The sequence below is a fragment of the Idiotropiscis lumnitzeri genome, chromosome 18 (assembly GCF_059441095.1).
Source record: "Idiotropiscis lumnitzeri isolate Australia: NSW breed Sydney's pygmy pipehorse chromosome 18, RoL_Ilum_1.0, whole genome shotgun sequence".
Taxonomy (NCBI): Eukaryota; Metazoa; Chordata; class Actinopteri; order Syngnathiformes; family Syngnathidae; genus Idiotropiscis; species Idiotropiscis lumnitzeri.
Window position 1 is genome coordinate 16,170,536 of NC_142408.1, and position 27,588 is coordinate 16,198,123.

A 27,588-nucleotide genomic window follows, 5' to 3' on the forward strand; every position below is an offset into this window, starting at 1 on the left:
AAGATCCTACGCTATGTACTACTTTAGCCCAAATAGTATTAAATAATAATAATCGTAATTAAATAATATTCAGTTTTATTCTTGCAAGGAGACTTCAGAAGGTTATTAATAAACTTGTTAACCTGAACAGACGGGATTCATACCTGGGAGGTTAGATGTAAACGATATTAGACGTACCCCTAATTTAAGGTCAACAGCCTGAGAATCTGCAACCATCAATGCTTCTCCAACTTGACGCTGAGCAGGCAGAGATGGGTTTTGATAGAAGCTTTATTAAACGGTTTGATGTGTTATGTATGCCTTCCTGTAGAGTATGTGTTAATGCCATAATGTCAGAAAGTTTTCCCTTGAAAAGAGGTACACGACAGGTCTGTTGCCTGTCACCACTTCGTTATAAAGCATAGAATCTTTAGCGGAGTTAATTAGAAGTGATCAACTAATTTTGAGTTTATCAGATAAATATAAGTCCCTCAAGCTGTCATTGTATGTGAAGCATCTTTAAAAGACACACGTCAGACTTCCATTCAGTTCTCAACTTTTTATTCTTACAAAAACGGCTCTGTTGGCCGTAACCGATCACAACACCGGGTAACTTTCTCCATCATTTTCAATGGATCACAAGCTCTCTCTCCCCCTCTCCCTCTCCCTTTACACCTCCCCGCCCCCCTCCCTCTCCCTCTCCCCCTACCCCTACCCCTCGCCCTCTCCCTTTTCCTTTCCCTCTCCCTCTCCCTCTCTCTCTCTCTCTCTCTCACACTATCTCTCTCCGACACTCTTACTCTCACACACACACCTCCCGTCCAGTGAGTCACGCAATGCATTAACAGAAATCGGACACAACTCAGAGAAACACAAATGTCAACACAAGAACAGACAGCCCAATTCGTTAAACTACCCCAGTCGCTGTCCAGCTTTGGACAGCTGCCCTTCTTTCTCTGTGGACTGTACACCCAGATCAATTCCACTTCTATGAAGTGTCGCCCTTCGGTCCACCAATCGTAGTACCTCTTATGCTTTATGCAAGCACTCCTCAGCTGGGATCTGGCAAAGTCATGGGCGGATTCTAGGCGGTCCTAGATTTTCCTGGCATATTTAGTTCCTAGAGGATCCGCCGGAGAGTCCGGTGTTTTGCCCACCATCATTTCAGCTGGTGTCCAGATCTCTCTACCAAGCAACTAGTCCATCACTCTCAGGATGAAGTGGCGTGGTACTGGTCTTGTGTGAGCCCAGCTTATCACACATAGCTGCGAACAAACGCGACTCAAAATTCCTGCCCTTGTCTGAGTGAATCACTTCAGCTGTCCCAAACCTGCTGAATATTCTCCCCACAAGTGTATCGGCTATGGTTTCCGCTTCCTGGTCCGGCAAGCAGTAGGCGTCAGGCCACTTAATAAAATAGTCCATGGCGGTGGGGTATGTAGCGGTTCCCTCTCTCTGTGCACGGAAACGGCCCAAGCATATCAATCCCCACCCTATCGTTGGGGCCCCCACTGGACATTGCTGGAGTTGAGCGATGGATCTGTTCGGGGGACCTTTCTTTGCGGTGCAACCATCACAACGGCGGCAGTGGTCCTCTACCTCTCACCGTTGTTGGCCCCAGGAAAATCCCTGTTGTAGTTGGCGGACTGTCTTCCCGACACCGAAGTACCCTGATCCTGGACCTCCATACACTGCTCTACGGACTCTCTCACGAATGAGTTTTGGTACCATCACTTGCCACCGTGTCTCCCCAGTGGCTGGTTTCTTCCATTCTCTTTGTTGCACTCCATTTTGCAGCCGCAAGGTGTCAATCATCGACCAGAATGCCTTTGTGGCACGTGAGCACATGCCAATCTCCTGCCATGAAGGTCTGCGTTGCTCGGACACCGAAGCACGTACTGGACTGATGTCACTCTCTTCCTCCTGTTTGTTCTCCCACGCGGTCGATCCACAATCAGGAGCCGGTCTTCATGCTGCACATTTCACCGCCAACTGCAGCTGTTGGCCTTCTCTTATTTCCCTTTTATCACAATAGTGACACCCATCTGTAGAGCAGGGTCTGCAGGAAAATGCGTCTGCATTCCCATGTTAAGTCCTGCGTCTGTGAACCACAGTGAAGTCATAGGCCAGCAGTTCTTCAATCCATGTCGCCAGCTGGCCCTGCGCCTCCTTGAAGGTCATCAACCACTGAAAGGCAGAGGGATCAGTTCTGACTGTGAAATGAAGGCCCCCAAGGTAATATTTGAAGTGTCGGACGGCACTGATCACAGCGAGTAAGTCTCCCCTGGTGACACAATAGCGGCGTTCAGCACGGTTGAATATCCTGCTGTGATATGCCACCACTCTCTACAGTTCCCACACAGAGGTAGGGTTTGGCCAGTCCTTGACCGCTTGGACTTTATCATCCTTTGTGCTGAACACCGCCCTGCCCCAGTCTATGACCCAGGAACGAGACCTACCATCTCATGAAATGGCACTTCTGCAGGTGCAATTTTAATACTGCTGTCGCCACCCTCTCCAAAACTTTCCTGAGGGAACTGAAAGCTGCCCCAAATGATGCGCCATGCACAAGGATGTCGTCCAAGTACACCACACACACTTGGTGTGGAATGCCAGTGAGCATGTTGTCCATTCGACTCTCAAACGTAGCGGGGGCATAATAAAGACCAAACCGCTAAAAACTCCCATTGGCGATGAACGCTGTCTTTGGTTTGGCATCTGGGGCAAGAGGAACCTGCCAGTATCCACTGCGGGGGTCCAGCAAGGAGAACCATGACGACCCCGACACAATGTCCACAGCCTCATCGATATGCGGAAGGGGGTAGGGATCCTTTCTCGTCATCTTGTTGAGGGATCTGAAATCCACACGAAACCGGAGGTCAGGCTATGCCTTTTTTGGGACCATTACAACGGGAGAAGCCCAAGAGCTAGTGGAAGGCTCGATGAGACCCGCCTTTCGCATCGCCAGAAGGGCCTTGTCTGCTGCTGCCTGCTTGGCTAGGGGGAGGCGCCGGGGTGTCATCCTAATGGGCCATGCTGCTCCCGTATCAATGTGGTGCTCTATGAGATCTGCGGCCCACATCTTCCTCTGACAATGAAAAACCGTATATAAACTCAAATAAACTGTTCATCAGAAGTCGCTTCTTCACTGTTTTTCAACCAAACATCCTTCACCGCCAAATTCTTCTCCCCATTGTCCATCTGTGTGATGGCTAACGGGGACGCCGCGGTCATAGGCATGGAATTTGGTGAAGATGGTCCATCAGGCAAGACAGATCAGGTTGTGCTGTTGTCACTGTGGGTAGCACCGTAATGGAATGGGTTGAGGAATAGCCCTGCACTGACGGTCGCTTAACCATCTGGAACGGTAAGCGTTCCCCTTTCGTTGTCAAATATACAGCCCAGCGTTTGAAGGATATCTAAGGTCTGCTACCCACACTGGACAGCGAACCCTCTCCTTTCCTAGTTCCAGAGTCACCACTGCCTCCCCCACCATCGGTGCCCACTCACAAGTAACAGTCTGCAATTTCACAATGGTGGGAGAGACAGCTGTTACTTTCCACACAACATCAGGCCTCACCAGAGTCTCCGAAGAACCCGTGTCCACTAGTGCACAACAGTTTTTTTGTTTGTTTTGAGTCACGCTAGCTCAGCGACGCATGCGTAAGCCTCAGGTTGTATTTCTTCAATGGGAGGGAGTTTGTGACGAGTTGGGCGGGGATGGGTTTTGTTTTTGTTTTTTTTTATCGATAATTTATCGATACCATTTTCTATTGATATCACTCACCCAACTATCGCGATATATATCGATATCGAATTATGGTCACAGCTCTATTCTCTCGTATGGTGTCGCCTCCGTTATGTGTTGTTGTCACTTATCGAACCTTGCTTCTCACTTTGAGCTTTTAGCACAAGTTCCAAGTCAACAATATGGTTCTGTTGTAGGTGGTGAAAAAGAAAAGGTTGGACGCGCTGTTATGGGTGCTGATGACACACTTTGTAGTTTGTGTTCTTTTGCTCAAACATCGCCTTTATGGAACCAAAAACATTTCCAAACGACAGATGTTGAATTTCTTTTCAGGACAAGTGCACCAGGAACAACTTCAACTCACCTTACTTCGTCTTCAGCCGTGTCAGTCGCTTCTTGATTTGAATCGCCAGCTACTACCGCGTCGTCAGTTTTCCTTCTTATTCAGATGGGTGGAGTCACGTGACTACACGCGCTGTAGCCGTTTTAAAGGGGAATGAACATAGCCGCAGACAGAAAATATATATATATATTTTTTTTATAAACACCGAATTTATCGACATGGGCAAAATGATGTTGGTTTTTGTAATACATTTTGGAAACGGTAAATTTTCGGTTTATCGCCCAGGCTTAGTTTGTCATATGGTCGTGAAATAGGGTATTTTTTAATATGATGCTACATTATGCCCATTACTTTTTGATTCACCTCTCAAGCTCCAGCTAGTTTGATGGGGACTTTCTGTGCAGAGTCTTTATTAGATCTCTCAACAGATGTTGAACCAAATTCAGGTCTGGACTCTTGCAAGCCGACTTAACGACACTGACACTGAAACCCCTCTTTTAATATCTTGGCTGTGTTATCAGCGTTGATGTGCTATTGAACAATGACTCGTCACCGCCAGCTGAGAACACCCTGGAGCAGTTATTGTTTTTTTAATCCATGGATGCATTCATATTTCCCTCAATTCTAACTCCTCTGCCAGTTCCTGTTACTGAAAATATCCCCACAGAATGCCACTTGCTTCCACCACCATGCTTCACTGTAGAGGTGGTTTTGGCCAAGTAAAACCGTTTCCTGGTTTGCTCTTAACATGACATCTGACATTACCAGCAAATGAGGTGACGGTTTATGCCATCAGAACAGACAACTTTGTCTCTCGCGAGAACTTCAGGGTTCAATCTAGCCATTTAACCATTCAGGCCTGGTGGCGCCAGGCTTATTGGACAAACAAATACATATATTGGAGGCCCATTTCCTTATTGTTCACTTTCCAAAATCTGTGCCTAGAGACAGTCCTTTCTCAAATGTCTCCAGGCAGTTCTTTTGACTCCATGATTGGTTTCTGCCCTGACATGCAATATCAACTGTGGGACTTTGTGTGCCTTTCCAAATCTTGTCTGATCATCTGCATTCACCACAGGTGGGATCTGAGATGAGATGGCAGTTTCTGATGTCAATAGATGAGCTACCTGGATGCCATCTGACTGAAAAATTACCTCATTCAATAAATATGTAATAATCTGGGGTTGTGCAATTGTATATTCTATAGTTGGTGCTAGTAGTTTTTGAGTTCTTAGTAACATTAAAAAAATACTTTTAGAGATGAGGAGAGTGCTCCTCCAGCCAATACAGCTTTGAGTTTTTTTTTTATTTTAAATGTTTTTACGTGTTGACTGGGAGTTAACATGCCACCTGAAACTCAACGCGGAAGTCAGTTAAGGTGTGGAAACCTCTCTAGGGTCATCAGTGGAAACTGCACCTGAGCTCAATTTTGACCTTCACAAAAAGGCTATGAATGCCATTTTGAAATTCTTTTTAAAAACACAAAATTAATTAGAGCTGCAAGCAGCTTTAAAGGGCCCTCGCACCCCTGGCAATGTTGAGGTACTGGCACATTGGGATACTGGCACATTGGAAATGCCATATTTTGAGAATTAAAACCTGTTTTGATCACATATAATCCCTAAAGCCAACTTTTTGAAAGGACATTTACAAATGACAACTTCCTTTTGAATTTCTTGAATTGATTTTTTTATTTTTATGAGATCCTGGGCTGTTACATGTCCCTCCAACATTTGGTCGAGCTTGTTGAAATGTACAACCAGGGCTGCTTTGCTAAAATGGTGTAATGGTATTATCAAGCCTTTTTTTAAATCACACTGTAACAGATCAAAATATCAATGCTGCTGTCAAGTCTAAAATTGTTGCAATAGTGTTGTAGAGTTGCCAAGGCAACAGCTTTGCGTAAAATTTCACAAACTGTGTTGCAATATGATGAAGGCCAAAAATCTCTTTCTGTCAACACCCTTTGAATTAAATTCAAAATTGCAGACTTCCTGTTAAGTTTATCATATGTCTCCAAGAGACTTTTTTTGTATGAATTGGCCTAATACATACACCATCAAATTTTTGTAGTTCTATATGAAACGCGCAACTGGGTCTGCTATTTTTATTTTTATTTTTTTTCTTTCTTCTATTTCTTGGGGTCGCTAACGAGCCATATTTTAAAACCAACACAGTCAATTAATAAAACATTGACTTTGCCGCGCCTGATATGTGCGCAGTTTCCGTCAAAATCAATTTATTGGCCAACTATACGTTGCCACGCCCCAAACTTTTCGCAAAGAATCACAAATTGTATATTTTGACATCATGAATACTTTTCTGAGCGAAATGAGGTAGATGTTGTTAACCTGTTAGGAGAAAAACATCAAAGAATGAAATATTTATTTCCTTAGCCAGTAGATGGCGCTACCACTACGCTGAAAAATAAGTTTGTAGGTGTGTTCAGGCTTTGACTAATATCGATGTGTGAAATCTTTAGAAGTAATCATCATTTCTGTCATGATACAGCGGCTTTAGTAGTCAAGGCGACAATACCCTTTGAATTAAATTCAAAATTGCAGACTTCCTGTTAAGTTTGTCATATGGCTCCATATGGCTTGTATGAATTGGCCCGTTACATACACTACCAAATATTTGTTGTTCTAGATGAAACGTAGAACTGGGCCTGCTTTTCCTTTTTTGATTATTTTTTTTATTTTTTTAAATTACTAAGGCGTTCGAGCGAGCCGCCTTTAAAAACTTGAAAACTTGCACAGTCAATGAATAAAATATTGATGACTGCCAGGCCTGATATGTGTACAGTTTCATGAGTTTTAGTCCGTCAAAGTCAGTGTTGTTTTATTGGCTAGCTGTGCATTTTTACGAAAAATTACAAATTTTGTCTTTCAAAATCATGAAGGCCGAAATACTTTTCAGAGTAAAAATGAGGTGCTTTGATTTTCACCTGTGAAAACGGTATTTGTTAAGCAAACATAAAGATCAGCGAAATATATAATGCTTAGTGCTTGCTACACTAATAGTAACTACCAGCAGCCTGCATATTCTCAGATGAACTGATGAATGCCAGAAAGACACTGAAAGCTGTTTCTGTGAGATTGAGGACAAAGATCTAATCTGCTTTCTACTCTTAAATTGTCTTGGTCCTGGCCTGTTAAAGTCAGGCACCGGACTGTAACTCAATAGAGCATGCATTTCACTTCTTAAGAAGAGACTGACGGGAGATACTCCCAGAAACACCTTAAATGTGCTGCAGTAAAAGCCTGGAAAATCATTTCAAATGAAAAATGCAGTCTTGTGTCGTGAATGGTTAACATCCGAACAATGGATTGTGACACCTTTACCCCTGCTCTGTGGATGTGGCAGTGATGTCACTACCTGTTGTTTTTGGCTGTTTCTTCACAGCACTCATCAATTGCTGTTCATACATACCCTTGGCCAACCTGTTTGATATCTGTTGCTCAGTACACTAGTATTGTCTTTCTCTTTTGGATGTTCCAAATTGTTGTATTGGCTATGCCCGATGTTTGTACAATAGCTCTGATTGATTTAATTCAAAATGGTTTGCAATTTCTTTCATAGGTAGTTCTCTGGTCTGTACATACAGCAAATTCAGTTTTCACAGGTGCAGCCTAAAGCCCAAACCAAGCACTAATTAATATTTAAGTAATCAATCTAAAAAAAACACCCATCAGTCACATCTTCCAATACTTCAGCTCATTTAAAATGTGGGTGGCCTCTATCAAAAGGTACTCTGTCCTGAGTTGTTTAACACATCTTGATATAAATGCCTAAAATCAAATGTCTTTAGGAGCCAACAAAAACCAAGGAAATGCCATTCTAATACTCTTGGACTGTATATATGAATGAGGTTAATATTTACAAGTTTTTAATTTGTGATGAGCTCAACAGTGTAAAGACAGCTGGACGGGCTGAACATTGGCACTTATATAATACGTATGCATGTAAAAATGACATTACCACTAAAATTCACCAACCTTAGAGAATCTTGTGATTTAAGTGCTTTTTTGGGATGAGATTTACGACAAATTGGCACGCTCCCTTTTGGAGGTTAACTTATTTTTGTCTAGAACGGCGACCAATCGCCACCAAAATTCAAATCCACATTACTACGCTTGTCTGATTCTAACTGTGAAAATACAAACGCGTTGTACACAATCTTTTGGGTCAAACGTGAGCTCATATATGGGCAAAAACTTTAATCACCTCCACAAAATAACCCCCCTCAAAAAAAAAAAAAAAAACGTGCCTGTTGCGTCTTCACTTACACAGACTGAAGCGGACAAAAGCATGAATGCAGATTGTAGTTTTCTGATATCTAGCTACGTTAAAGTTTTGTTAAATCTCAGGAGGCTGCCAGCAGCCAGGCAGGAATGTTCCTTACACAGCTAAGAGTAACCCCTGCGGTGGAGTAAAAATTAACAGCACTGCTCTAGGCAGCAATTAGTGCATGAAAAAAAAAAAACTTTTGCAAATTTGGGCTTTTATTTGAAAATTCTGAGAAAAAATCTGTGATCGGAATAAGATGCACAATTTAAAGTATATTAAAATATTATTATATTAAAATTTAGAAAAAGAAAAATAGTGGTGAGGATATGATGAACAATTTTAAGTTGGAGCGATTTGGATTAACCAAAGTGTAGAAATTAGAAAGAAATTGGTCTTGTTTAGAACATTTTAAGATAATTTTCTGTAATGATAAGATGAGCAGAATGTAATTGAAAATTTGAAAAAAAAAATGGAATGTTTGAAATGGTCAAAAAGCAGAAATTAAAGGAAGGAAAACAAAATGTTTTGCTTTTTTGAAAAGTTGAAAAAGAAAATGCAGTAGAGACAGTAGTTTAAAGTTGGAACGGTTTCAATGAATTGTTTGGCTTTTACTTTGAAATTTTGGGGAAAGAAATGTCATATGGATAAGCTGAAGCGTTTAAATTTGGAACAGTTTGAATGTATAAAAAAATACAGGAAAAAGAAATTTGGCATTTTTATTTGTTTTGAAAATAAAAATGTCAAGTATCCGTTTAACAGTGTAAATTTAGAAAGTTTTGACTCAGTCACCAAATATAGAAGTTACAGTGGGAAAAAAAAATTTAGTCTGGATAAGCTGTTTAAAGTTGGAACGATCTGAATGATTAAAAAACTTTTGAAATTTGAGGAAAAATTTGAAAAATAAAAAAAAAAAACTGTGGATAAACAGTAGAACAGTTTAAAGTTGGAGTCAAGTCAGTCAAGAAAATGTAGAATTTAGAGGGGAAAAAAACTAAGCAAAGAAATAAACATTTTGGGCTTTTATTTTGCAGGAGAGGCAAACTGAATAGTTTTAAGATGGAGCGATTTGAGTTTTCAAAATTTCAAAAATAAAATGAATTTTTCCCCCCTCTAATTCCTACATTAATTACCAATTTAAATTGCTCAAAATTTTAGATGTTCGGCTTGTCCAATCTGCAATATTTCTTTCCAAATAAAAGCCAAAAATTTATAATTTTTTTTCTCTCCTACTTTACAAATTTCTTCCAGACTGTTCTGACTTCAAATTTTTGAGCTTATCACCCTTCCGTCAAAATAATTTTTCAAAAATCAAAGCTCAGAATTTAGACATTTTTATAATTTTTTTTGACTGCTTAAAACCATTCCAATTTGAAACTGTTGAGTTTATCCCGACCTCTATATTTTTTTTAAATAAAAACAAATGCCAGAACTTTTTTCATTCTACTTTATACATTTTTTTGAATGATTCAAACCATACTAACTTTGACATGTTAAGCTCTTTCCAGGACGTTGTTACTATATATGCATTTTCCTTTGATTTAATTTCAAATCTTTCCATATTTTTTGTACACAATATTTTGGCTCAAATGTGAACTCTTTCACAATCTTTTACCTTTGATCAAGATGGCGTACATTGCGCTCGTGTTCTCAGCGACCCTCTTTATAGATCCGATTTTTTTCTTATTTCTGGTGATTTCTGCATTGCTCATGGACTCGCGGATGGTATATGATCGCCAGTCTCTGCTGAACCTACAGTGCGACGTTGGCGATTCAGCTGCGAGCATATTTGGGGTGAGACGTTGCCCGGTGACATCCCGGCGGAGTCTTCCGTGTCTACGCGCTCCCATCATGATTGCGGAAGCGGCGCGGTGGCCAGCTGACAAAGATAAAAAGAGAGCTAAAACACGCTTCGTCCTCTGCTCAATCGCGAACACATGGCTGTACTCCGTGGTGGCGCGTTTGAGAGCCCTGCTTGCTACCAATTTTCACTCTCCAGGGAAGCTTCGGCTCCGCTACCATCCCGCGTGTCCTCTGACGCGGCGTCAACAACAACTCCTGACAGAGCTTCCCAGCACTTGCCGATCGGAGGACCTGCGCACACCTGCAACTCCTTCAAGATAAAGATAAAAGATAAAGATGTCCTTTATTAGTCCCACAATGGGGAAATTTGCAGTCACAGCAGCAAAGATATAGATCACACAGAGGCAGCGTAATGTAGCCGTTAATGTATAACATAAGCAGCAGACATTAAGAAAAAGCAAACCTATGCGAAAATGCACAGTATATATGTATACAATAATCCCTCGCAATATCGCGCTTCACCTATCGTGGCTTCGCTGCTTCGCGGATTTTTTTTACAGTGCCATTGTGCTATGTGTAGCGGCCCATTGGATTTCGAATAAGGACGCAAACGGGTGTAGATAATATTTTATCTCGGAACAAGCATGTTCAGCATTCTGCACCCTGAAAAATGCAAAACCACCGAAAAACACAAATTGTAATAGTAGTTTCAGAAATAATTCACATATCAATCATCTGTACACAATGCTCCTGTAACGGCAGGAATTCACTTTTCTCATAAGCTTCGTTAATCAGTGCGGGCAGTCGAAGGTAGTTCTGACTCGTCCGGAGCGGCACATCATTTTATCCTCAGCTTTCACTTTAATTCAAGTAATCACGCGGACCCAAAGGAACTCTTTCGTCTTCTTGTATTAAAAGTTTCACAATCCAGTACACTGAGCGGTCAAAAGCTGTTTTGCTTCCACGACTACCAGGACATAGTCTACTCTTCCTCTGTATGCACAGGGGGGATCTTGCCACACACACATGCGCAGTCAATCACAAATCAGAATAATCAAATTGACTACACCATTATTTACAACACAGTAAATTCTAAAAACCATAGTTTACCTATAAGCGTTAAACATTAATCTTTGTAACAACAACACCACAGCAGTGGTAAAAAAGGTCCACCAGCGTCTGCACTTCCTGAGAGTCCTCAGGAAATTCAACTTGGACAGGAAGCTGCTGCGGGCCTTCTACCACTCGTCCATCGAGAGCCTGTTGACGTACTGTGTCTCCACCTGGTACAGCGGCTGCACTGAGGCGGACAGAGTGAGGCTCCAGAGGACAGTCAAAACAGCGCAAAGGATTATTGGCTGCCCTCTCCCCTCACTGTCGGACATCTACACCGCCCGGTGCCTCAGCAGGGCTCTCAACATCGTCAAAGACAATGCCCACCCAAACTCCCACCTGTTCGACCTGATGCCCTCTGGCAGGCACTATAGATGCATCAAATCGAGGACCAATAGACTGAGAAACAGTTTCTTACCGAGAGCCATCTCTATTCTGAACTCTCACACACACACACGAGACCACCCTTACCTTGCAGAACAGCATCGTGATGTGTTTTTATATACCCTATTCAGTATTATTTTCCATTGCACTCTCTTATTTATCTAATTTATATATTTGTCTGTATTATTGTTGTATTGCACTGGAGAGGGGAGCTCTCTAATCTCGTTGCACTCTTGAGTACAATGACAATAAAGGGATTTCTAATTCTAATTCTAACATAAAATGAAACATAGCATAATAAGAACTGGCTCTTGCAGGTCCTATCAACTTAATACAAAGGAATGAAGAAATACAAATGAATCAAATTACACCGTTTCAATTAGCCATCCAATTAATATTTTTTTTTTTAGTATATTTAACATTTTATACACTACCGTACCTCATTCCGCTCTCCAAGGGCACGAGTTAACAGTCAGCCATTTTGCCTCGAGATTCTGAGCTACGGACAATGTAAAATAACAAAAAATCATAATGACAATTCTTTCCCAAAACAAATCAAATTAATGCTCTATACCTAGTGAGTGTTAATATAGATGGCTTTTTTACCACTCCTCTGTCAACATATGAGCACACGTCTCAAAGTGAAGCAACCCGGAAATAGAATAACAAAAAAAAGATAAGAAATAACACGCTTAAAACTAACGTAGCAATGCCACAAGGTGGCACTGCAGGACCACAACTTCCCATCTACACACACAAACAATCCACAACAATGTATCATATCAAATGCATTGTAAAATATTTTTAAAAAAATTAAAACTGACTACTTCGCAGATTTCACCTATTGCGGGTTATTTTTGTAACGTATCCCCCGCGATAAACAAGGGATTACTGTAGACACAAATCCCCATGTATATACACACTTACATCTCACCACATATACAAGTGTAAGGAAACACTCCTGATGTCTGTCCATGGTACAAAGGGGAAATACATAAAAATGCTGTATTAATAAAAAATACTGCAATGATTAAAAAAATACTGCAATGATAAAAATTCTGCAATAATAAAAATACTGCAATGATAAAAGTACTGAAATGATAAGAATACTGCAATGGTAAACAAAATACACCATTGGTCAATATAAGTACACCATTGGATAAAAGTACAGTAGTAGTGTGTGTTGCATCCTAGGACAGCACAATTGGACTAATGCCTGCCCTTTTGTAGACGAGACCCAATGTTCTTGTTAAACAATGTGACAGCAGCCTCCAGGAAGGAGCGGCAAAATCTCTCCTTCGCACAGCGAGGATGTAGCAGTCTATCACTGAAGGAGCTGTGAAGTGCACTCAGTGTCATTGAGGGGGTGGGCTGGGTTGTCCAGCATTGATGACAGTTTCGCCATCATCCTCCTGCCCCCCACTGAGTCCAGAGAGTCGTGGGAGGAGCTCAGGACAAAGCTGGCCCTCCTCACCAGTTTGTCCAGCCTCTTTTTCTCCCGACCCGAGATGCCGCCTACCCTGGAGACCACTCCATAGAAAATTACCGATTAAACCACCGAGTCATAGAAGTTCCTGAGGAGTGTCCCCTGAATGGCAAAGGACCTCAGCCTCGTGAGTAGGAAGTCTTCTCTGACCCTTCCTCTAGTAAGCATTTGTATTGTCGCTCCAGTCCAGTTTATTGTTCAGATGAACACCCAGGTACTTGTAAGTTGAGACCCTCTCAACGTCTGTTCCCGGACTATTCACTGGTACAGGTGGAGAATGCCTATATCGGCAGAAATCCACCACCAGCTCCTTGGATTTCCCAACGTTTATTTAGAGGCGGTTCTGTTGACACCAATCCACAAAACCCTTAGTAAGTTCTCTGTACTCCCGATCGTCTCCATCAGTGATGAGGCCAACAATCGCAGTCATCAGAGAACTTCTGCAGGTGACAGGTAGGGGGATATTGTATTTGTAGTCCGAGGTGTAGAGGGTGAACAGGAAGGGAGCCAGAACACTTCCCTGCGGCGCCCCTGTGCTGCAGAGGAGAACGTCAGACACACAGTCCTGTGTTCTTAGGTACAGTGGCCGGTTTGTGAAGTAGGTGTGGATCCAAGTTATGAGGTGGTGGGCCACTCCCGCGTGCTCCAGCTTGTCTGCCTATAGCAGCCATCACCAAACGGATCCGGACCGCGCGGTGGTTCGGACCGGACCCATGACCGCTCTACGACGAATTTTTTTCAGAGCGCATTCACAAACGTTGGCGCTGCAATTTTAGTTAATACGGAAAAGGCGTCACTGATTTGAGCCAATCAAATCTTTTGTTTACGATCCACTGCCAATTGCGCAGCTGACCGGAAGAGAGTGCTGCTGACAGTATGCCTTGCTAAAAAGTTAGCAAGGTCGATGCGTGTTGTTTTAAATGGATGGACGGAGCCGATTCAAAACCAGTGTGCATCATATGCTCCGAAACCGTCGCAACATGGCGAAGCGCCACTACAAAACAAAGCACCGCCCTTTTGTGCAAAGTTATACGCTGATGTTTGAGGTGAGCGCACGTAAAAACATCAAACTTCGAGTGCAGTATAACAGATTTTTACATTTTCATTTACAACCCAGCGGCATGCAAGCGAATGTTCACTAAAAGTATCATGGATTTTGGGGAAACATAAAAAAGGAAGTTGTGAAGGAGTGCTTAAATGCGGTTGCACAAACATTATTTATAAAGGTAAACACAAAGCCCAGATGTGTGAAATAATCTACCAAATTCCAATGGCCCTGACTCCGTTCCAACCCAGATTTAAGTCAGTGGCAGGGCAGTCACAAACTCATTTTTCTCATTAAGAGAAGTTAAAAAATATTCAACAGAAAAGGTGGTGTCAAAGCTCATTTTGAATTAGTTTTTCATGAGGACAGACATTTTTATTGATTGTGTACTGAACATGTTGACCTGTTTTACTTGGATGATTAGTCTTTCCGTTTTTTTTTAGGCTGATAACTCTTTGATTTAAGAAAAAAAAGGTAAAAGATTTTAACTCAATGCTTAGCACTTGATATATTTCTGCAGGAGATATTTTACTGTTTTTTTTCTGGAAGTGGCACCCTTAAGCTCCTGGAGCCACATTTTCTTAAATGTGAAATAAACACCTTATATTTGTTTGACTGGCAAAGGTGTTTAATGGGAACATTGCTAAATATTTAGTATATAAGTGCGTTCCGTTGAAAATGACTAAATATTGAAACTAAAAATGTAAACATAGGCTCGACATTAAGTCAAGTCAAGTCAATTTTATTTGTATAGCCCTTAATCACAGACAGTCTCAAAGGGCTTTACATAGGGAAGTTTAATAGAATAGAATAGAATAGAAATCCCTTTATTGGGATGTTGGACTTTGGTACGGACCTTTTAATTGGAAGAAATTTTAGTCGTGGACCTCTATGACTTTTAATTGAATACCTCTGGCCTATCGGGGGGGCTTGATGGTATTGAATGCACTGGAGAAATCAAAGAACATGATCCTCCCAGTGCTCCCCGCCTTCTCCAGGTGGGAGGGTGAAGTGTGGAGCAGGTAGATGATGGCATCATCCACACTGATGCCAGGTTGGTATGCGAACTGGAATGGGTCCATTGAAGAGCTCACCAGGAGGCGCAGATCGACGAGGACCAGTCTCTCCAGGGTCTTCATTAGATGAGACGTCAGCGCAGTTGTTGAGCTCCATCGGATGGGGGGTCTTTGTAACCGGAACCAGGCAGGATGTTTTCCACAGCTGGGGGGGGCTCAGTCTGAACTGCATATATGTATATATACACGTATATATATATATATATATACATATATATACACATATATATATATATGTATATATATATATACATATATATACTGATTTGCTGTGGCGAACCCTGAAGGGAAAAGCCAAAAGGAAATGAAGAAGTTTTGACTGGACGTAATTTTTTTAAGTGTTTTGGGACCATGCATTGATTGCCGCAAGAAATTCTTATGCATCATGGGGCTGCTATGGGTATAAAAGGAGAGAGACTTGTGTGTGGGCCCCCCATCTACTCCAAAAATCATCCCAATTAAGAACCTTTGATGCAGCCTTAGGCAAAATCTTTATGAATGTAGGAGGCAGTATCAAAATGTCTATGATGTTGGGAGGAAATTCACATATGGGGATGGAAATTAAAATCGGATTAGATTGAAATCAGATTTATTGATAAATCAACAAAACAACTGAGAATCGTTAGTTGCACCCTTAGTATAGTATTCTTAGCGTATGTCTCACAGTAGTAAGCAGAGTGTGTGTGTCGTGATCATGACAAAGTACTTCAGAGCTCTTGGATAAATGACGAGGATGATAGTCCCTATTTTAAAAAGCCACTTAACATTGGAAGCTCATGAATGACGTGCCATCCAATGAGTCGGATTTAATCACTGTGCTTGTATATTGGTAAATACATTTTTTTTTAATATCAAAACCCATTCTGTAATATTGTTTATGCCTTTTTATAGATTGTATTTGTAAAGAAAAAAACTATTCGGGCCAAAGCCACTGTTTTACTTGTATTCTCCAGTTTTGGGGAATATACTTAGGGAAAGCAATTTATGTTCTACTGTTGATTACAAACATTCTGTTCCTTGAAGAAGAATAACGTATTCTTCCCTTTGGGAATTTAATTTAATCATGTGGCACAATAATCTGTGGGTCTTGAAAAATCTGTCAGGCTATTTTGAAAATGGCTCGCAGTGGATGAGTTAATAATTTTATGTTTTGGGGATTTTGCATGCTTGAAAATAATTTTTGTTCCTTATTTTTCCTAGTTCTGATTTGTGTAAAGTACTTCAGGGTGCTGATTTTCTATTTTATCAAAAGGTTTCAGTGCTTCTGGATACATGATAAAAAAAGTCTGTACCGTTTAACTCCATGATTATCCTTGGTTTATTTTATCTATACGATATCTGTTGAGTCTTTTGAGACCCAAATTGACTATCTGATACAATTTTTACAGTATCCATACGTATCTTATCGAGCCTGAATTTGACAGTGGTATGTCAATAGTAAGTCCATAAGGTAAAATGTAACTGTGTATTGCAATAAAGGCTTCATTCATTGTAAGTACTCACAGCTTGGATTGTAGGAGAAGAAAAACAAAATTGAAAAAATTAAATGACAATTGTTGACTTTGCTTACAGGGATTTCAGGAGAAAAGGTAGAGATTGACCCTGTCACCAATCAGAAGGCCAGCACCAAGTTCTGGATTCGACAGAAACCAATTTCTATTGATTCAGACCATCTTTGTGCCTGTGACCTTGTCGAAGAAAGAAGTCCCAGTAAGTGCATTGTGTAGTAGTACAGTAATCCCACCTCCATTGCCAGAGTTGTGTTCCAGACCATTCCCTCAAAAAGTGAAAAGCGCAATATACAAATAACCTTTATAAATACCTGTGATTGGCTGGCAACCAGACCATGGTTTTCCCCGCCTCCTGCCCAAAGACAGCTGGGATAGGCTTCAGCAACCCTTGTGAGGATAAACGATAATGGATGGATGGATATATAAATATTCCCTATGCATGTTGTTGTAGCATTTATCTCACTTGAGTGTTTTAAGGTCTTTCATCAGACAATTAAAATAATATAAACACATTTAAACAGTGAGAGAGAGCAAGAGCAATGGATAATGCAAAAATATAATGTAGCGTAACGATACACTACTGATCCCTTTGTTTACAGTTGACAAATGTTTTTTTTCCCATCAACAAGGTTGACACTTCACCTATCATTTTACAGTATCCATCAATAATCATGCCCAAATATCTACATAATGAAATGAACCGACGGATATGAGTTTCTGTCATCGTAAAAAGCAGGATTAAGGAGGATTTAACATATTTTCTTTGGAAAAGAAGTAGGCTGAGTTGACATGCTTCCTGTTTTCTTTCTTCTTTTCAAATTGACACAATATTAAAAAACTAGAGCTGCAAACAACTGGGCCCTCACAGCCAAGGTTTCCTGAGTTTTTGTGCTTGTTTAGTCCGTCAAACTCAGTTTTCTTTTATTTGCCGAATTGTGCACTTCCTCGCCCACAGCTTTTTGCGAAAAATCACAAATTTCATATTTTGACACCATGAAGGCCTAAAGACTCTTACGACCAAATATGAGGTAAATTTTGTCAACCTGTTTGGAGAAAAACATCAAAGAATGAAATATTTTCTTCTTTTAATCCAGTAGGTGGAGCTTCCACTATGATGAAAAATAAATTTGTAGACATCTGCTGCAGGGCTGCATATACATGTATACATTTACATATACACATGTATATGCACACGCACGCACACACACGCACACAGACACACCCACACATGAAGTTGATATAAAGTAATTCAAACACTGTTCTAATAGCTTTCTTTGATCCTTGAATACAATCTTTACAGGCATTTTCTTTAGAAACAATAGTCAAAACTTATAGTTTATTTAGTTCTGCCCACAAGCACCACACTAGCAGTGTAGGTTCGAAAGTCCCAGTGGTTAGTTATGATTTTTACGAGCCGAAAACCAGATTATGGACAGCAAAACATCTCATGTCATACAGCTCACCAGTGGAATGTTTCAGCATTTACTGAATTTCTCAAGTGATGTTTTTTTTTTGTTTTTTTTACCTACTAAGCTTTCTTTCTTTGCCAATTACAGACCATGCCATATTCAAGATCACTTATATGAGCAACCATGACTACAAACCTCTCTACTTTGAGTCAGATTCTGCTACAGTCAATGAAATCGTTCTAAAGGTGAGTATTGACTGACAAATGTCTGGGTGGCCGCGATGTTAGCGGTCTGATGCTGGGCTACAGAATCTGGCTCTATGGACGTGGAAAGTCACCTCTCTGGCCGGGAAGGAGACTGAGCTAGTGTGCGAGGTTGAGAAGTTCTGACTTGATAAAGTCGGGCTCACTTTGATACATGGCCTGGGCTCTGGTACAAGTCCTCTTCAGAGGGGCTAGACACTCTCCCACTCTGAATTTGCACAAGGGGAGAGGCACCAAGCAGATGTGGATACATTGGGGTTCACCTTGGTGGACAAGAGTGTAGCCTCCTTCCCTCGGGTGGGCGATTGGTCCAGGCTTTTTGTGCCTGTGTACTTAACAGCAGTTCAGAGTACCCACCCTTCCTGGAGTCTTTGGAGAGGGTGCAAAACAATTATTTATTCATTTATTTTTTCCCAACCCCCACAGAAATCTTTAGAAAACGCTGATAAACATTCATTATATGTTTCCGATGGGAGGACGGGGGGAGATATGGAAACAAAAACTCCCAGAAAAAAATCTGAAACTATCTAAAAGTAAATATATTAATATATAATAAATATTCAGCATGGCACCTGAGGGGTCCAAAAGCATATTTCCGGGCTCTAGTGCCCCTGCGGCTTCCCCTTCTAGCTCCGCCAGTGCTTGAGGGACTCTCTTGTTCTGCTTCGATGCTTCCGTTGCGTTGCGAGTCGGCCAGCTCATGTTTGGCAGTTTTGGATAGTCAAGTCAAGTCAAATTTATTAATATAGCCCTAAATCGCAGAAATGTCTCAAAGGGCTTGACATGCCCACAGTTGACAAATATTAACAACATCCCTGGATAAATAGCTCCAAGACAAGCCCCCGGCTTGTCGAAATTTCCAAGTTGGACTTGGGAACATTTGGAGCACTGGACTTCCAGCAATGAGGCTGACATCTTAGCGGAGTTTGGCCAATGAAAGCCCCTCTTTTACGGATGAAAGAGTACTTCATAGACATGGTCTTTGGGAGAAAAGTAGGTCAAGCCAAACCTTATAGATTTAAAATAAATATATAAAGACTTATGAACAATTCACCTTACGAAAAGCCTCGGAACGCATTGTGTTTGAGTATCTTGATGACTTATGACAGAAACAGATGTGACAGAAACTGCACCTAAAATGCATGCATACTACTCATCTTGCTCTCTTATGTCAGCCATGAAAAGGCTAATCTAATTTTGTCATATTTTCAGAGATTGAAGTTGGCCCTCGGTAAAGTTGTTCACATACATTTTGGGACGGAATGACGCTGTTATTTTACATTTTTAGCGATGTTTTCAATGATTTTGAATGAACAAATAGTCTGGTCCCTCCCGTGATTCCCAACAAGACATGGAGGGTTGGGAGGTGAGGATGGCCATGTTGCTCATTTCCAGTGAGCATTTTTTTTCCCCTGAACAAATTGATATAATGAAAAATGCAAGCTATTAGCATTTTCATGATAAAAAAAAATACATAAACTAGCTAGTTAGTGAAAAATGTATCATACCAGCCAGGTGATCCATTTAACTGTATTAAAGTGTTTGTGGTTAGCCTATGCTTTTGTGGTTATTTTAACTATGTCCATGTCTTTGGTCCATCTAGCATTTATTTTTGCTTGTTTGCTTGCAAGCCACCTCTTCCAATTCTTGGTCTGCTTGTTTGGTGTGCGGTATACATGCAGACGGCGTTTAAACTTGATGAAATAGAGCAATTGAACAAAAGTTTTTTTTTTTCTGCAGTGTGTGAACACACCCAATTGTGTCGCCTTATGAATTTTTGTGGAGTGAATAATTTCATTTTCATTAAATGCTATTTATCAACAGGTGAACTACATCCTTGAGTCACGGGCCAGCACCACACGGGCTGATTATTTTGCCCAGAAGCAGAGGAAACTCAGCCGTCGGACAAGTTTCAGTTTCCAGAAGGACAAGAAAGCCGGCCAATAGAGGGACTACATTCTATTAGCTATTATTTTTTTCAGAAAATCTGTAATCGGACACACAAAGAGCCTCACAGACACTTCAACAGAAATTCAGAGAATATACTCACCAACAACCACAAGGGGTGTAGAAAGCATTGGAATGTGTTCTGCCTATGCATAGTCCACCATCTGCTTGCATATCTTTTCACCCGGGCACTCTGGCTTCCCCCCTCAGACCCAAAGCATAACATGTATTACTACTTTCACTATTTTATTTGTGAATGCAGCTTTCCAGCTCTGATTTATTGGGCACCTATCCAGGGTGTCTTCAGATGTGATAAGGTACAGCCCCATTAACTCTGAACAGGTTATAAAATTAGATGGATGGATTGAGTCAAATGTAACAACAGGCCACAGAATAGTAATGTGAAAAAGTTGTCTAGATTATTTCTGTAGGGTGGCAATAGTTCATCTTGTAGCACTTGTGCTTTGGAGCCAGAGGGACACAGTTCAAATCCTGCTGGCGATAAAAGGAGAAAACGGCCAGTAGAGGTGCAGCACTTTTTGTGTGCCCTTTCATTCTGACTCCTTAAAGGGTTTTAATGTGTTTAAAAAAATTGCAAAAGAAAAATGTACATGCGAAGCAGTCTACACATGGAATTTTACCCATTCACCATTTATGCCCAGAGATGCAGCTTTGCTTTGGTTACTAATATCAATTGACAATGGGTGTAGCGAGTCTAATAAACATTGGTAAATCACCATTAATGTGACCTATAACTTGTCCATTTTTAAAAATTATTATTTTTATTCATGCAATATTTAAACAGGAACAATTGTTGAACCATTGTCTGGCCAAGATTGGCAGCAGCACAGTAAAAAATATCAACAGCTTTACTAAATGGAAAACATGGAATTGAAAATTTCATGTCAGAATTCAATCATAATCATAAAACCACAAAAATCAGACAAAACGTCTACAAATTGATGTCTGCCTTTGAGTTACCCAAAGTGTCGATAATTAATCCAGTGGGACCAAATAATCATAAGTTTTAAGCCCTTTTGTAGACGGCACGGAAATAAATAAAAGTGGTGGGGCATAAACTTTTGCGTCTCATATTTACTTTTTTTTTTTCTCCATTATTAGTGTTAGGGGGTTATGGTTTCACTAAAAATGCTTCAGTCCTCCGTATATGCCCCCCCCCAAAATGAGAAATTCAGATTTTTAATGTTAATTGTCATGTGAATAGATTTTGGTATCTGTATAGCTCCATCTTGTGATGACAAGATATGTCATCTTTTACGTTTTAATATACTGCGTCAAGTGTGTTGACCAGATCCTACTAAAATTTTGTCAGACAATCCTCCGGAGGAGGATCATGCTTCATACCTAAAATTGTGAATCTAGCCATGATGACTCAAATCCGCATGAATCGGAGTGACAACACAAGCTGCTATAACTTGACATATATATTCTCAAAATTTCACAAATTTCATGAGAAGAGTCCAGGCTGAAGACATCTAAGAATGTATTTTTTAATTGTATAATAATTGCAGCAGTAGCGCCCCTTACTGGCAAAAAAAAAAAAAATGTTTACGTTTCCTTCTAGTGGGTTAAACTCGGAATTGTGTTTTGAGCTTCAGGATGTTGAAACATGCAAAACGCCCCAAAGAATTATTGGATTGTCTAAATATGGGATATCAAACGACACCAAAATTTTAATCGAATTACAGGCTCCAAAACGCCCGCGACCCTTGTGAGGAGAAGATGCTCAGATAATGCATGGATGGATGGATCACAGCTAAAAAAATTTACCGTAGTAATCACAACTAGAACTCTCTCCAAAATACGCCATATTTTATACGTACATAACAAACACATGCTTGGCGTTGAGAGGGTAATTTAAATTTGAATAGCTGGGGTGGAACTGGAATTCCTTCTCTCCATGAGCGCAAATCACTAACAAGGTATTTATTGGTCCATCTGTATCCTGCTTTTCTTTCATGTTTACATTTACACATGCATGTGTTCGCTAGGGAAGAACGATTTTAGGAGACAATTATATTGCGATTTTGATTTTACTTGCGATTTTCTTTGCAATGTACATGACAGAAAATGCAATTTATACAATTAAAAACAATAAAAGCTATTCTTGTAAAAATGAAATGACAGGAAAGACGTTTTGTGAGGAGGCGGTCGTTTATCTATCTAGTAGGGCAAGACCTACTGCACTACTTGCCATCAATTGTAAATTAGAATTTGTGTAATTCTGTCGATGAAAATGCATTTTATTTAGTATTTAGTAATGTTGTAGTAATTTACATGTTCTTTGTACATAAACAACAGATTACATCTAAATATCAATTAAATAATTGTATTAACATTTATTAAAATGTATAATTTGAGCACCTGCTAAATTGCTAATGTAGCCATCATCTTATTTTATGTCTAGATACGTATTGATTGCAATACTACATTTCTGTTCATAGCTGCTCGCTCTTGCAGTTCTAATCAAACTTTGGTCAAAAGTCAAGTGTTCATTGAAGGACACTGCATTTCATTTCAGCATTTAACTCCTCCTCCGTGAAAACACAACTTGTTTGTGGGGGCGTTTATTTGTCATCACAGAAGATGAGATCAGCACCATGCAGCGCGTTGCTGCTGCTGTGCACGGATTTACATAGAGTACAAATAAAGTCAATGCTGCTGCGGCCGCAAATACTTAAGGGAGTGACAGCTTGACGTAGACGCGACGCACTTTTTTTTTTTTTAATCTAGTTCGAAGCTGGTTAGTGTGACCTGTTTACTGTAATATGCCACTGATTCATCAGCGTGGGGCGATCCTTGAAAAAAATGCAGCTTTGACAACCTTGAATCGCAATGTCTGAGATCACTCAGTGGGATTATGAGATCCATGCGCGAATCATTCTGCACATGCGTTAAATGCATCCAATACTTTCTCGATCGATTACAAAAATTTATTACCGCCCATTACCCCAATCATTTTGACATCCCAAGAAAACTCATGAAACTGCACACCCAGTGGTGGGCCCTCAAAGCCTTCAAGGCCTTCTCTGATGGCCTAACATAATCAATAAATCATGATCATATTCTTCACACAGTCATAGTATATCCTTGTTTTTTATTTTTAGGTGAAAGTTTTTATCCAGTCAGAATTCAGCTAGCTCGTGTTGCCAGGCAGATTATGCAATACCAGTAGCATCCTCTAATCGTCCGAGGCCTTCTGATACATTCGAGCGGGCGTCCGTTCTGTGCCTCAATGGGGCTTTTACAATTGATAGACCGTTGTGATAGCCAATCAGATCACGAGTTTTTCACAGTCAGATTTTGATTCTGATTATCTTAACTAACGCTGGGGGAAAAAATACAAAAAAAAATGCAACTCGGCTGTCTCAAACACAAAAATGTATCGACACAAAAATGTATCCTTCAAAACTATTAATAAACACATTTGCAATGCCCGGAACCAAGTCAGCCATGCCTGCGCTGGGTTGGAAGCTGTTTGGAGAGGCCCCCCCTTATGTTAATCTTCCTATCTTTGTCTGTCGTTATTCAATTCTACGGTTATAATGGAAACTGAAGAATATGAAAGCCGAGGGAATATACAGTACAAAGTATGTATATATAAGCAGTTTGAAGCATTTTTGACTGTAAGGATTTTTTTCCTGGGAGAAGATTGCGATTGGTTGAAAGCAGACCAAAGTGGTCAGTATTATTTTACATTGTCTATTGTGATTTGCATTGGTGCCAAGAAAAGCTATCTCTGTTGCAAACCTAATTTTGTTTTAGGTTATATATTTAAACTTTTAGTTCCAACTGTGTGTTGAAGCGTGTTGCAGTGCAAAAAACATCATCTCATGCTCGGTTCATACTAAATCCATATTGGGCGTTTCTGCCGGTGCGATTGAATTAAAGTCAGCGGCCGCGGTTGCGCGCGGGGCGGCGTGCACTGAAAATCCATCTATTCGACCTTTCAACACGGTTAAAAAAAATTATTTGCACACCGCATCGCGGCCAATCAGCTCAGGGACATCCTACATCTTGATGTATCAGTTGCTACGCAGTTGCTTTGGTCCTTTTATGCTTTGCAATGGTCATTTTATGCTCTGTTCTTTTATTGTCATATAGGCTTGATTTAATAAAAAACATTATAGAAGAAACCATTCACATGCATTTGTAACCTGTCCTTCAAAACTGGTATTTTCCCAATGAAAATGATAACAGGAAAAGTTATTCTGATATATAAAAGTGGAGGTAAACATCAACTCGCAAAGTACAGACCAATATCATTGTTGCCACAGTTCTCAAAAATTCAAGAAAAGCTTTTCTCAAACAGACTCGACAACTTTATCAAAAAGCATATGTTCACGACCATAAGGCGCACTTCCCAAATCTTCCCCAAAACAGACGAGGCGCCCTCTACTGCGACGCACCTCGTGTACAGACTGAGACCCATAGATCTGTACACACACTATTCACTCGAGCAAAGGGCCTGATGCCCCATTGAGCATTTCAGAGTGCATATTAGCACACCCGGCTGGTTGAAATCTGAGACTACTGTCTGCAGACTGTAACGACTAAATTCTGTGAATACCTCATTTGGTGATGGTTTCACACAATCAATTAGAACAGACCAGTATGTACGTGCGATAGAAAGCTAGAAAAAAGGGCAGCTGTCCACGATGCCGTAGTCTGTCTTATCATTCATGTTATTGCAAGCAAGAAACATCACAGGTTTAGACAGACTGAAAAAAAAAACACTGCCCAAAGCACAGCACTCACGACATCTCTCTATCCAGCCATCTGATTGGCTGAGGCTGATAGGCTCCCAGAATGCCTCAGTATTCTTACTGTGTTATTTGTATTTCTTTTTGGGATATGAATGGCTGAGATGTGTTAATTTGTATTTCTTTGTTTCATTGTTTGCCTGTATGCTGTTCAGTGATAGTTTTGGTTTTGACTTAAAACCGTGACTCTAAGGCAGGGGTCCTCACACTTTTTTAGCATGTGAGCTACTTGTAAAATGACCAAGGCAAAATGATCTACCTACTATAAAAATGCAAATGTATTTATAAATATATTGAGGATTTTTTGTACATTGTATGTTGATGTACCTTGCAGAACCCATGAGCCAATCTTGCACAACACAATTAACTATGCACTTTTTTTTGTCATTGCCTGAGTTTACTCTGATGACTTGCACTGAATTGAATCGGCCAGAGATGCATAGTCCGGACAGTAGCTGCTGACAGACAGCCTCAAGCACACTTCCAAATGATCGTCAATCATGGTTGAGCGGTACTTGGACTTAATGATGTTCATGTGAGAAAAGGCTGACTCACATAAATAAGTGGACCCGAATAATGCAGCAAAGCAGGTAGCACATTTCCTCATGTTGGGATACTTTACCTCTGTGAGTAAGTTCCAGAACTGTCCATGAGCTCTGGACTTCAGCTCAAAGTCGGCTTGCAGTGTCAAAATGAGATGAGGCAAACGCAATTCGAAAATGTAGTCGTGAAAAACGACTCCTCCCATTCCGTATAAAAGTGATACGTGTTTGTCGTCATACTTTGTCCAGCACCCCCACTCATGTTTATACCCCCCTTGAGTTCCAGAGAATAAAACAAGGTCTTAAAATTGGAGGTAACCAACTCGCTAGCTTTTTAGTTGTGTTGCACTTAGCACCGTTGTTTGCGCATGCGTGGTGACCTGTGTGTCACAAAAAAATCAGGTGTCATCTGACTGGGTGCCCTGTATCAATCAAATGATGGATAATGATAAGCTGATGTCTATTTTTGAATGTCATGCGATCTACCCATACTACCTTTGCGATCGACTGGTAGATCGCGATCGACGTAATGAGCACCCCTGCTCTAAGGAGTGTGGTGGCTAGTGACATCCCTCCCCTGACATTAACTATGTTGACTTGAGAGCTCTTCTGGCGTCAATGGTTCTACCATTGACAAAGATGCCTTACTTCGAAAGAGAGCTTGCCTGCGCGAGCTAGCCTGCACGAGCTAGCAAGTGCCTCATAGTGCTGCGCGCCTAGTGTGTGTGTTAAATACAGAAATAGCACCCACAACTGATGCTACGCCCTATGGCTGTATTTCCATGGTAATCTTTTAATTGAGAATCAAGCCGGATTCATAGAAAAAAGATCTACCTCTATGGCAGTAATGTAACTTGTCGAAGATATTGCTACTAGTATAGATAAAAATTAATTTACTCTCGGGATTTTCATTGACTTAAAAAAGCTTTTGACAACATAGAGCATAATATATTAATGGATAAATGAGAGAAATATGGTATAAGATGTTTACCATATAAATGGATAAAAAGTTACCTAGATGATAGATATCAGTATGTGCAATTAAACAATGTAAAATCGAACCTGTTGAAAATAACTCACGGGGTTCACCAAGTGTCTGTGCTTGGTTCCAAATTATTTATACTATATGTTAATTATATCTGATGTTGCTCTAAAGCACGTAAAAAAATCCCATTTGCTTATTTTACAACAGCATGTTGCTCTGGAGAAAATCTCGAGCAGCTTCGGATTACTGTGAAAAATCAATTACATTTGTTAAAAAAGTGGTTTGATGCAAATAAATTGTCCTTGAGCTTGAAAAAGCCAAAGTTCATAATGTTTGGTACCAGTCAAATTAAACACCAGGTCAAGATTATTGTCGATTCTTTTGAAATACAAATAAACGCTGACAGGAATGCCCAGTGGGAGTTCTTGTGTCCTAACAGGAACACCCCGGCTGCAGCCGGACCCAACTCACTAAAACTGCTGGTGCACATTTTATTTTCCTCAGTGAGTTGAAGAGATAAATGTTACTAAGCAGTATGCATGCATGTGTTTGTGTACGCGCATGTGTGTAAAAGAGGCAGAAAGGAGAGACGGTGAAAAAGAGAGAGAGAGAGATGTGGAAATAAAAGCAACTGTAAAAGTAAATGAGGGGTAATTGTACATATTTCTATAAATTACTTATTGTGAATTCAGCAGCCGAAGACCTCCTCACATTGTTGGTGCAAAGAAAGGTTGAATAAAAGTATACATACTGCAGCAATAAAAAATCTCACATTTATTTTGTTTATATTTCTGTAATTTAAAGGGCGTGCATCTCGAAGTGATGGGGATGCCAGCCAAAAGATATCACTTTCTCTGCGAGCACTGGACCACTGAACAGTGGA

The 27,588-nt window shown here is 40.5% G+C and overlaps 1 protein-coding gene across 5 annotated transcripts in view; it reads left to right on the plus strand.

The window, feature by feature from the left end:
- The window catches only part of mapkap1 (MAPK associated protein 1), a 141,772-nt gene that overhangs the window by 102,410 nt on the left and 11,774 nt on the right, over window positions 1-27,588 (plus strand). For 4 of the 5 annotated variants that reach the window (XM_088280982.1, XM_088280981.1, XM_088280986.1 and 1 more), the window contains 3 exons: window positions 16,837-16,974; window positions 18,332-18,429; window positions 20,272-22,536. In XM_088280982.1, coding sequence (XP_088137108.1) covers window positions 16,837-16,974; window positions 18,332-18,429; window positions 20,272-20,394 — 359 coding nt within the window. In that variant the 3' untranslated portion in view covers window positions 20,395-22,536. Of the gene's footprint in view, window positions 1-16,836; window positions 16,975-18,331; window positions 18,430-20,271; window positions 22,537-27,588 lie in introns of those variants that run through there. The other variant, XM_088280984.1, reaches the window with a different exon arrangement.